The following is a 12,705-nucleotide window of genomic DNA, read 5'->3' as shown; positions in this document are numbered from 1 at the left end:
CTATTTCCTAATTTCTTTGCACCCACAACCTTGATTTATTTCTTTTTTTGCCATTCTGCTAAAAAGTCATTTTCTTGAAGCATTTACTCTGTTTCTCTCATCATATACATTGCCTGCCCCACTAAACATCTTTAACATGTTCTACTTAAATTTCCCACTTCTAGCATCTTCAGTGTTTTGTTTTTGTGGTATCCACTAATGTCATTGTTAGTGGCAAATTTAACACTGTCGAACTAACAGTTGCACATGTTAATAGTTTATTGAAGATGAAATATTCCAGATATTTCTGACGTGACATACATATTTGGTAGGGAATAGAACTACATACCAGCTGGCAGCTGCTTCACGCCAGATACAACAGTTTTAATCTGATTTATTCCTTTCCAGCTGCAGCCCAAAGCCAAATGGAAAATCTGAATGTAGTTATTTTCATCTTACAACATACCTCCAGTGAGATATAATGTTGTAGCGTTTACTGTCAAAGTCATGTCGCAAATAATAAATTGCAAAGTATATGGAGCTGGATTAACATTTAAACATGGGAAGTGTTGATGTGGTAAAGAATTTAATGGATAATTTAGATGACCTGAGCATGGAATAATTCCATTTCAGAGCCATTTTAGTCTTGGTTTGTAATTGCTTTTAGGTTCTTGCTTCCACAGCAGGTGATGTACCTTTGAACAAGGAAATACCGATTTTATTGAGTAGTTGAAAAGCATGTAAAACCTAGCAAACCCTTGTTGTAGGGTATTTTTGTAAAGAGATTCGCCATGCACTTTGAAACAGGTTCTATTAATTAATTGAAGCAGATTAACTCGATATTTGGAGATTACTATAAATTTCCAAGTCAAGGTTGTCAATTTGGATGCTCAGTTGTCATGGCAATGGCAATGGCAAGGAGTCACCGTTGGGATTGAAATGTGATGCTTGCTTAGGTCAGTCTTTCACTGCTACCAAGAGCTGCAGCGTATTACTTTTGGACACTATACATTAATCATCATTGGTCCTGATTTGCTTTGTTTAAGATTATATTATTGAACAGAAAACAAAAAGGTTTAAGAAAATAATAGGAATAAGCTAAATGGTCCATTGAGTATTCGCTCCCTCTCACGAAGATCATGATTAATCATTGCCCTCAACTCTACCTTGCCATTTGATCCCCGTATCTTCTGATATCCACAGTACCCTGAAGTCTGCCTTTATTAAGTTTAAACACAATCAACAACTGATTAACCACATACCTGTCGAAGGTATCACAAAATGCTGGAGTAACTCAGCAGGCCAGGCAGCATCTTGAAGAGAAGGAATGGGTGATGTTTCGGGTCGAGACCCTTCTTCAGACTGATGTACCACATACCTGTGGTAAGCAATGAAAATATTTGCATCCTTCTTGATCATAAATGACTGTTCCTCTATCCTAGAACTGGAAACCCAAGTTCTAGATTCTCATTTTAAGGAAAGACCTTTAACCCTATCAATCTTAGCGTCTTACACAAATTAAGGATGAGATCGCCGTCCACTTTTTACAAATTATACTTAAGTATAATACATATTACTGCATTAGTGCATAGGTAATGTAAATGTAATGTAATGTCATATTTTAAACTAGTACTATATAAGTTCTCAAAGAATAATCCCATCATCCTAGGAGATCAGTCCAGTGAATCTACACTGCACTAATTTATAGTAAATATTCTTAGTTATGGAGTATCTACTTGGAGTAGGAAATAGGTTCTGCAGAGTGCAAGAAGATGGATGGGCAAAGGCTGATATAGAACATATGCGCTTATATGTAGATGAGAAAAGTGAGCTATTTCTGTGTTGTGAATATAGATAGTTAATTTTGCACTTACGTCACTTCACATTTGATCATTTTGCATAATTTTTGTGAGAAGTCATTTTTAATAGTTTTAAAATGTAGAGCAGATGTCAATGAGTTAAAATTCTTGTCCATTACCCTTAAATTAATTGGATTTAAAAGAAATATATTCTTGTAACATACCACAAGTTGCAGTCTTTTTGAAGTCATGGCTACCATTTCTTTATCCCTTTGCTTCTCTTTCCTTTCCCACAGTTGCTGTTTAACTATTTGAGTTATTCCAGCATTTCTGTTTCTGCAGCATCTACTCTCTATCATTTTATCAAATCAAAGCCAATATTCCTCTCAGGGTCTCAGGGACCCAGAAGGATCTCGACCCGATACGTCACCCATTCCTTTCCTCCAGAGATGCTGACTGTCCCGCTGAGTTACTCCAGCATTTTGTGTCTATCTTCAATTTAAACCAGCATCTGCAGTTCCTTCCTACATATATTCCTCCCAAGTGGACAAAAGATAATTGTTAATAATTATTTTGAAAGAAAGCAAGTGATCTAGCAAGTATTTTATTCTTTAACCAACGTGCCTAAAAACAATGGATATCTGGTCATCATCACATTAATGTTTGTAGACTCTTGCCACGTACAAATTGGCTGATACTTTGTAGAGGTATATACATTGTAGAGGTATTTCATTAGCTTTGGGATATCATGAAAGGCACTGTTTTAATGATTAGCTTTAATTTTACTTGCAAAGAATACTGATGGACTTTTGATCTTATTTCTCAATCCATGACATCTGTCTCCAATCCAAATGTAGAAACTCTGCTTAGCAAATTTAAAGGAGTATCTTTGCTATACTTTGGATAAATCGTTCAGCAAATCGTTCAACAAAATTGTTACAGAAACATAAACCTCCATCTTTTTTTATCTTGATAATAATGCTTATCCCCACTTAAGGGCAAAATCAGGCAAGAAGAGATGCAGAATTACATTCAGAAACCAGGAAGTGTCTGGCAAACTGCTCGACACAAGATTTACAAATTTGGCATCTTGCTATTTGATTCCCATTCATCTACAGCAAGCAGTGTCAAGTTTCTGCACTTGTCCTACTGATACAAAATAAGTTTGGTGCAGGAAGTTAAACATTTTTTCCTTTAGCTCCATTTTAATTATACAAAAAGTGTTATTTACTGGCGGATGAACATTTTACCATTGAAATTTACCTATTAGCTTCATTTTTTGTCAGATTTTATTTCTGCTGGAGATTTAATTCTGTTTTATCCTCTTTCTCTTAATTTCTTCCCCACTCTTTATTTCTGATTCAGACAGCTTGAAAATGTAACACTATATCAAATTGATTTAGGATCTAAAATAAAAATGGAAAATGCTGGAAACACTTGGCAACTCCGGACCGTCTGTGGAAAGAGAAATAGAGTTTACATTTCAGTCCATATACCCTTTGTCAAAATAAAGAGAGAGAGAAACAAGATAACAGAGACGGTGGGGTCAGAATGGATAGGGCAATGGGAGTATTTCTGATAGAGTGAGGCTAAGCTTGCTGCCAGGATAAGTTTTAGTTATAGAGCATTAAAACATGGAAACAGGATCTTCAGCCCAACTTGCCAATGTTGACCAACATGCCTGTTCCACCTGCCTATGCTTAGCCCATAACCGTCTGAACCTATCCTAGTCAGGTACATGCCCAAATATCTCTTAAATGTTATGATATTATCTGTAGATGCCATTGTAAATGCCACTTGACCGATAGTCTAATGGGTTAGTTAGAGTGAAAATGCAAATCTAGGTGCATTAAGAGTTGTGAAAAGCAATTTCCATCTCCACAGATACACAATGTTGCTGCCATTAAATGGGAAGAGCTCATCTGCCTCATTGCTGGTTGTCAATCATTGTCCTGCCACAGGAAATGTTTGGACAAAGTGTTTTTATTCTCAATTATGCATCCCAGTTATGATATTTTGCAGTGATTAAAACAGGAGCCCACCGAATAGCACAAACACTTACTTCATGTTCATTTGGTTCAACAATGAGATTCCCAAATAACCCAAAAGCAAAGAATTGTAAATGGGCAAAATCTGAAATGGAAACAGAGAATGCTAGGAATACTCAACTAGTCAGGAAAAAGGAAGAGATTAATGGCCTTTCAACTTCAGATTTATAATTATATGTGCACCATTCTTACAATAGCCACAGCTTCTAAATGAAAGATAATTGAACTGAAACAGAAACTCAATATTGTGAATGCAGATTATCTGAAATATGAATAGAAAATCTTTAGAAAATGTAAGTATCCTTAACAGTTTTATAGGAGCATAAACAATGAAGATTTTAAATGTGGATAAGGCAAGGTTTGGCTAAAGAACGTGCTGAAGTTAGGACCTCGATGCCAACATTTGAGGAGCAATTAAATTTGGGAATGAAACCCCCATCAGTTTTTCATTATTCCAGATTTGCAGGTGTTGTTGGCAATTGTTATATATTTTTGTTCGAATTGGCGGTGAACTGAAAAGACCTAAGCGTTAATTATATTGTCATTGATATGATTGGGTCCACTTGGTCTAGTATCCCTCTAAATATTTTCTATCCATATACCTGTCCGTGTTTTTTAAATGCTGTTATAGTACATACCTCAACAACCTCATTTGGCAGCTCACTCCATGTACCCACTACAATGGGTGAAAAATTTGTCCCTTGGCTTCCTATTAAATCTTTCTCTTCTCATTTTAAGTCAATGTCCTGTGGTTCTTGATTCCCCTACTCTGGGTAAAAGACTCTGTGCATTCACCCATCTATTCCTTCATGATTTTAAGATTATCCCTCAGCCTCCTGCACTCCAAAGAATAAGTCCCAGCCTGCCCAACCTTTCCCTATTGTTCAGGCCCTCAAGTCCTGGCAACATCCTTGTAAATCGTCCCTGTACTCTTTCCAGTTAACAACATTCTTCCTCTAGCAAGGTGACTTTCCAGCATAACAACATCCTTCCTACAGCAAGGTGACCAAAACGGAACCCAATATTCCAAGTGTGGCCTCACCAATGTCTTGTATAACTATAACATAACATCCCAGCTTCTGTACTCAATACTCTGACTGATGAAGCTCAATGTACTGAAAGTCTTCCTGACCATTCCATATACATGTGACATCACTAAGAATAACAGATTTTATTTGAAGGGCATTAATGAATCCAATAGGTCTTTATGGCAGCCTTTTAAAAATAACTAGCCGGGCGTGGACCTATTGGGCCCAAACCTCTCCTGCAAGCCCAGCAGTCCCCGTTGGGTCCAAAACCTCTCCTGTGGGCCCAGCAACTCCCGTTGGGTCCAAACCTCTCCTGCGGGCCTGTCAACCCTCCCACAACTGATGACCTGTGGACCCATTGGTGGCTGGGGAGGCACTCCCGGGGCCGGGGGCAGGCGAGGGGGGGAGAGGGAGCCACTCATCCCGGCCCCGGGCAGCAATCATGGCGTCCAGAGCGACTCGTGGACCCGTTGGCTGCAAACCACTCATGTAGCGGCAGCTCGAGGGCGACGCCGTTGCTTTGAGCGAGAAGAAGCCCCGGCGGACAACTTTGAGCGCACGAGCAACACGGTGGCCATCTTACCTAATTATTAGATCAACGAGCCCCAACTGCACAGCCGCAGACCCATTGGGTTCCCATTGTGATGAAAGATGCCTTTTGCACCATCGCAAAGTCGAAATATCGTAAGTCGAAGCATCATAGGTCAGGGAGCATCCGTATTAGATCAACGGGCCCCAAATGCACAGGCGTGGACCAGTTCGGTTCCCATTGTGACGTCGAACACGGCTGATGGGCAGGGCAAGTGGAAAAGGGATTTATTAAAGTTTAAAAAGTGATTTTTAAAGTTTAAAAACGAAATAACCTGTAAAATATAACAACCATTTGGTCCGCAGGTCAATGGTAGTAAGGTGGGCCTAAAATTGTTGCGCTATCGTGTACCAATTTGGCTGTATTTCGGTTACGCACAATCAAACTAACAAAGAGACAAATAAACAAGATGAATGTTTTAGTAATATATAGATAAATTGACATTACTTTTGATAGACATATCTTTGGGTCAATGGGTACGACTGCAGAAATCGTTTGGAAGATGGCTTTGAAGACAGTCAATTAGAAGAAATCCTTACATTTATGCAGCATCTTTCACAAGGAACATTACAGCCAGAGCTGTACCTTTCAAGCATTGTCACTGATGCAATGTAGCAAAAATGGGTACCAATCTACACATAGTAAACTCCCATCTCTACCAATTAGAAAATAAACCAATAACCTGTTCTTGGTGACATTGACAATGTGATGAATATTGAACAAGATCACCAGGATATTTTTACATGCATCTGGACTTTGGAAATGACAATGTAGCATTCCCCAAACTAAGTCATTTTGTTCAAATCATTCGACTTTGGCTTGAACCATCTTTCCGAATCAGAGAGGTCAGAAGAACATTAAAACACATGGGAGATACACAAGACGGCATTACAGGAATAAAACAGAAAGTGCTGGAAACATTCAACAGATCTGGCAGCGTTCTGCAGAATGGGAGAGTGAATGGTGCAGTACAACTACGCTAAAAAAACATATGAAAATAAAGAGCCCGTAAATAATTCAGGGGCAGGAGGGGGGTGTAAGTGTGAGAAATAACCCGCATTGCTTTGGGGATAGCATTTTACCCATCACCGAGTAATGTCCTCGCTAGTGCCAGAGGTTATGGGGTGAAGGCAGCAGAATGGGGGGGTTAAGAGGGAGAGATAGATCAGCCATGATTGAACTGCGGAGTAGACTTGATGGGCCGAATGGCCTAATTCTGCTCCTGTCACTTCTGACCTTATGATTACAGAAGACATCCCCGCCGCCGCCGCCGCCACGCGCATGCGCTGGGAAGGGAAGCCCGCGTCCGAGCCCCCGACACTGTGAGCGCGCACGTCGACACGTCCAGCGCTCCGCGGGCGCGCGCGCTGCGCTCGACGCCGTCGCCATTGTCTCCATCGCCGCCTGCGTACGTGCGAGCGTGCGCGCACCCGCGGCGCGTGGTGTGGGCACGACCTCCAGTCGGCGACGCTGCTGCAAGATGGCTGCCCAGGATGAGCTGAGTAAGTTTGGAGAGAGAGGGGGAGTTAAATGGCTGATTAAAGGGGCTCGAAGAAGCATGATTACCCGATATAAATATTAAATGCTCGTTCCAATATTACGCACAGCGGGAAGGGAGGCAATAAAACCCCTGATGTAGGCTTACGCCTTTAGGTATATAATTTTAAACTCTCCACGTCGGACTCTTAATCATCCTGAGCAGGTTTAAATTGTACGTGAATTATTCTGTGCCTTAAAAAGTTGGGTTGGAGGAGTGTCCGTGCCCGCGTGGAGAAGGTGAAGGCCCAATTGCAGTATCTCAGACCTCGGTCACAATCACTCCAAAATCTTTAGGCTGCAACGCAGTTAGAGCCCAGCACTGCCACTGCCACCGCCCCGCGGGTGCTGACCACCTATTTTCTGATCATTCAGAGGCAGGTTGGAAACTGTCGACCGCTGTAGGGCCGCAGACATGTTGATAATTGATTCCAACTGGTGGGGAAGGTTTAATGTGAATCCACTCAATTTACAGTGAACCGAAAGTGAAATTTAATCTGGAACCAAGTATGTAAATTTTAAACCTGTTACATTCTCGTGACAAAGCAGTGTATTCCCACAATATTCTAATTAATATACATTTTACTCATGTTAAACTGAAATGAGATTCTTCGGATTGAAAGGCTGTCAGTTAAGACTGGTATGGTGCAAAGTCATTGCACCATAAAATGTCAAGAGATATGTAGTCAGACGCTTAAATGGGCAAAACATAGAAGATATATAGTCCTAACGCGCATAGGTGGGCAGAAAGATCACAGTGAGCTTGGTGGGCAAAAGAGCCAATATCTGTGCTGTACAACTGTAACTCTATGTCTATAAATCTCCTGATCAGAACTCAGGGACTTCCCTAATACTGTATTGTACTGTAAAAACCTGAAAACCCTCGATGATTCCTAGTCCAGAGGATATATATAATATAAGAAAATATCTGCAGATGCTGGTACAAATCGAAGGTATTTATTCACAAAATGCTGGAGTAACTCAGCAGGTCAGGCAGCATCTCTGGAGAGAAGGAATGGGTGATGTTTCGGGTCGAGACCCTTCTTCAGAGGATGTCAACTAAACTTGAGGCAACTTTTTCCACTGTCTGTGTGCCAATCCAAGGAGAAATTATTTCGTTTTTCAGAAGTGATTTTTATTGAAACTTTGCTTTCAGTTCCCACCTTTAACTTTTGAAATCCTCTATGAAATGCTTTGCCCTTTTTCTCCTTTAAAATGTAAATTTATCTCTTTGATTAAGCAATTGTTCAGCTGGCCTAATAATCTGTAATGTGACTGATAAAAATACTTCTGTGAAGTGACTTGGAATAACTTGCTACATTAAATATACTTTGTAAATATTAGTTGTCACTTCTGAGCATTGCAACAATAAGTGGGGACTAATTGAGTCTGAACTTAACTAAATTGCCTCCAATCAGTTAAAAAATATATTATCAGGCATGGTAATAAAGTTTGCCAGCACCTGTGATGCTATACCTGAAAGTTATTGACAGTAAAAGTGAGAAAATAATGACTGGTTTTGGAAATGGATGGATGTACACCATATTCAAATTAGTTTGTTATCTTCACCAAGGTGCTATGAAATTCCTTGTTCACATGAAACTCCTCGAGTAAACTGTACAAGAGGTTCTGCTATAACACGTGTTTCCATACTGCTAATTGGATATAACATGATTTATAAAGTAGGGAATACTATTTGTAATACAGGCCAAATTAGTTATAATATGATTTCAATCGGGAACTAGAACACAAATTTAAAAGATACTTTGGAAATAGACAAGTAGAAAAACTGTCTAGCTAAAACAGTTTAGCTGCTTAAGCGAGGAAAGAGAAAATGCTTCCATGGAAGCTTTCCACAGTAATCTGGCACCTCTGTCCCTTCAGAACACCGCCCGTCAGTTTCACTACATGTAGCCATTGAAGTTTACAAACAATCATTTCAATTGACACATGTGCAACAATAATGTAAACAATACAGCATATGGCCTTTAGCATTTCTAGCTGGCAGTAACACAAATAAGCTTAAAACTATCAAAAGATCTTTAATTTTGAAAATCCTGTGGATTTGTAATTGACTTTGTAATTGCGAGTCTGAAATTCTCTTGTCCCTAACCCCCTTTTCCTATTGACACAATGGTTTTTCGAATGCAATTTTGTATAACACGAGGTTTCTTAAGGGCAGAACTATTGTCTTACAGCAGAACTACATGAAAATGATAGAAACAATAAATACATAAAGAATGCAAAGCAGAATGGTGCAGTTGTCATGCAATATGAAATAATGCAAAGAAATAAATACTGAAGGGCAGTAACGGAATTACAAAATGAGTTAGAATTAAGAGTAAGAGTATGTGGTAGCACCTCTGAGAAAGAGGTGTGAAAGAGGTGATTAGTTCAGTCTGATAATAGCAGGGAAGATGAATTTGTGATGATTATGAAGAATGATTTTATGAGAGCTTAAAAAACATGAAAGTTTTCTTTATTCAGATACTACACAAAGTTAAAAATTATGAATTTAATAGCAGTAATTATAGGGTGTAGGAGGTCCTCACCACCAGGCAGAACATTGAAGCAGACAGCTTTGGCACAATTATAATTTGATTTAATGAATACAAGAGAAAGGAATTTGAGGTACATAGGAAGTGGTAAATAAAGCGAGGGAAAACATGCATGGAGTCCATACCCCTTCAATATGTTGGCCCAATATGTCTGCTTCTTTGCCATCTTTCTCAAAAGAGGTTCTCATGATTGATGATTGCTTGCTTGCACTCCAGATCTTTGGAGTGTACATAATTGTGTGTACACAAATGGTGTGTACATAATTTTAATGTAGGTTGGTTGTTGCACACCTATAGAAGTTTTGACAGAGCAAAGCCAAGACAAGAAGTCAAGAGTGTTTAATTGCCATATGCACTGGGAACTGAACAATGACATTCTTGCTGCAGCTTTACATGCATGTTAATGCAACAGCACTGCAAATAAGTATAATACAATAAATTGTCAGTAATACTAGATAACCAGGCCATTATAGTGTAAATCGAAATTCGTAGTGCTTCCTAAACAATGTCCATAGTAGACTAGTTGAGGTACGGTTGTGGATATGATTGTGCAGTGTGGTCCAAGATTCTGATGGTTGATGCGAAGAATCTGTTCTTGAACCTGGAGGTCACAGTTCTCGGGCATCTATACTATCATCTCAATGGTAGCAATGATTTGACAGTGTGACCAGGGTGACGTAGATCTTTGATGATATCAGCTTCCATTTTGAGGCAGCGCCTCCTGCAAAGCCCCTTTCATGGTGGTGGAGATCAATGCCTGGCCAATGTCCACCACTTTCTGCAGCCTCCTTTACACTTGGGCATTTTAGTTACCAAACCAGGCTGTGTTGAAACAGTATGACCCCTTACCGTACACCTGTAGAAGTTTGATAGAATACTCGGTGATATGTTGAATCTCCTCAGTCTTCTCAGGAAGTAGAGGTGTTGATGAGCTTTCTTTGTAATTGTATCAATGTTTTGGGCTAAGGAGCTTTAAGTTTCACCACTCCCAGGAACACAAAGCTGTTGATTCTCGCCACATCCATCCTGCCAATGAAGACAGGTTTATGGAACCTGGCTTTCCCTTCCTGAAGTCAATATTCAACTCTTTGGTCTTGCTAATTTTAAGACCAAGATTGTTTTCTGTCATTATTCAAATTTATCAATCTCCCTCCTGTGGAGGCATAGATTCTTACAGAGTGGAAACAGGCCTTTCGGGCCAACTTGCCCACACCAGCACACATGTCCCATCTACATTAGCCCCACCTGCTTGCATTTGGCCCACATCCCTCTAAACCTGTTTTATCCATGTACCTGCGTAAATGTTTCTTAAACGTTGCATTAGTCCCTTCCTCAACTACCTCTGGCAGCTCATTCTATACACCCACCACCGTTTGTGTGAAAAGGTTACCCCTCAGGTTCCTATTAAATCTTTACCCCCTCACCTTAAACTATGTTTGGTTCTTGATTCCCCTATTCTGCTTAAGAGAATCTGTGTGTCTACCCGATCTATTCGTCTCATGATTTTGTACACCTCTGTAAGATCACTCATCCTCCTGTGCTCCAAAGAATAGAGTCTTAACATGCTCAATCTCGCCCTGCTCAGGCCTGAATCCCAGCAACATTCTTGTAAATCTTCTCTGCAACCTTTCCAGCTTGATAACATCTTTTTGGTAACATGGTGCTCAAAACTGAACACAATATTCTAAATGCAGCCTCACCAACGTCTTGTACAACTTCAACATGACATCTCAACTTCTATACTCAATGCTCTGACTAATGAAAGGCAATGCAGCCTCTTCCTGGGATGCCTCTTACAACAAACAATGTACCTGTACTCCTAGATCTCTCTACTCTACAACACTCCCCAGAGCCCTACCATCCACTGTGTAGGTTCCACACATGTTAGTCCACCCAAAATGCCACACCTCACATTTCTCTGTATTAAATTCCATCAACTATTCCTTAACTCACATGCTCAACCAATCAAGATTCTGCAGCAATTTTTGACAACAATCTTCACTATCTACAATACCACCCATTTTTGTATCATCTGCAAACTTATTAATCTTGCCATGTACGTTCTCATCCAAATCATTGATATAGATGTCATACAGCAATGGGCCCAGCACCAAACCCTGAGTCACACCCTCCAGTCCAAAAAGCAACCTTCCACCATCACCCTCTGCATCCTTCCATGAAGCTAATTTTCTATCCGATCTTCTATACTTTAATTCATTGCATGCTATTCATCCAACAACTGTGCTATCATCTTGGTGCAATGTCAAGCAGGTCCAAGGCAATTGACGACAATATCACCTAAACTCAGTGCACACATGTGGTCAGGCACGTTCAGCATACACATGATTTTGCCAACACACTTCCTTGCTCCTTCCATCAATCTCACTTCCCTGCTCCCCTTCCTCCTCAATCCACCCTTCTTCAGTTTCTTTAGATCTTGCTTCCTTCCTTTCTTTCTCAGGCTTCCTCCCTTTTATTCCCTTCTCTACTAGCTTCTCCTAGTGATCCTCCCAGTGCTCACCATTTTCCAGCTGCCAGTTCACTTTCTCCTGGTGAGGCTTCTCCCAGCGCTTGTATCATCGCTGCCCTTTGTGCAGTTCTGAACATCTGTTAAAATATTGTGTCATACCAATTTAGTTAGTGAAGATTTTTAAATTGTGAGTTAATGAATATGATTTATTTAACAGCTGATATTTGTGTGGCTGATTATGCACTCTGTACCATTGCTTGTTATTGAGGAGGAGGGTTAGCTAATTAACTTTTTAGAACTGTATTTTAAAGAATTGCAACAATTGTCACTTTCAATTTGGATTGGTATTACCTAATACGCTCTATGGATTGAGAAATCTAATTCTAGTTATGAATCTTTAAAGTAACAAAGCCCAAGCACTATTGCAAACTGTGGACAAAAGATAGGCATTTCAATAGGCATAGTCCATTTTATTTATTTAATAAATTGTCTGGCTTTCTTTAAAATATAGCCAATATTTGGTTCAGCATAGGATTCTTGACAGCCAGAATCATTTTTTATGTAGTAATATATTGGTGGCAAATCTGATCTGATCAATTGAGACTGTATATTACTTGATGTAACCGTGGATTTGTGGATACCCTAATTTAATAGTTGTATGTCATTGTTAAATGCTAAATTTTACTTTTGGCTTCATT

General features: G+C 39.8%; 1 protein-coding gene across 1 annotated transcript in view; it reads left to right on the top strand.

Moving 5' to 3' along the window:
• Positions 1 to 6,848: 6,848 nt before the first annotated feature.
• The window catches only part of ecpas (Ecm29 proteasome adaptor and scaffold), a 90,501-nt gene continuing 84,644 nt past the window's right edge, over positions 6,849 to 12,705 (top strand). The window contains exon 1 of the mRNA XM_078395079.1: positions 6,849 to 6,945. Coding sequence (XP_078251205.1) covers positions 6,924 to 6,945 — 22 coding nt within the window. The 5' untranslated portion in view covers positions 6,849 to 6,923. The remainder of the gene's footprint in view (positions 6,946 to 12,705) is intronic.

This window comes from Rhinoraja longicauda, chromosome 3, assembly GCF_053455715.1.
Source record: "Rhinoraja longicauda isolate Sanriku21f chromosome 3, sRhiLon1.1, whole genome shotgun sequence".
Lineage (NCBI taxonomy): Eukaryota > Metazoa > Chordata > Chondrichthyes > Rajiformes > Arhynchobatidae > Rhinoraja > Rhinoraja longicauda.
Note: the sequence above shows the minus strand (reverse complement) of the source record. Positions and strands in the feature narration are given on the sequence as shown.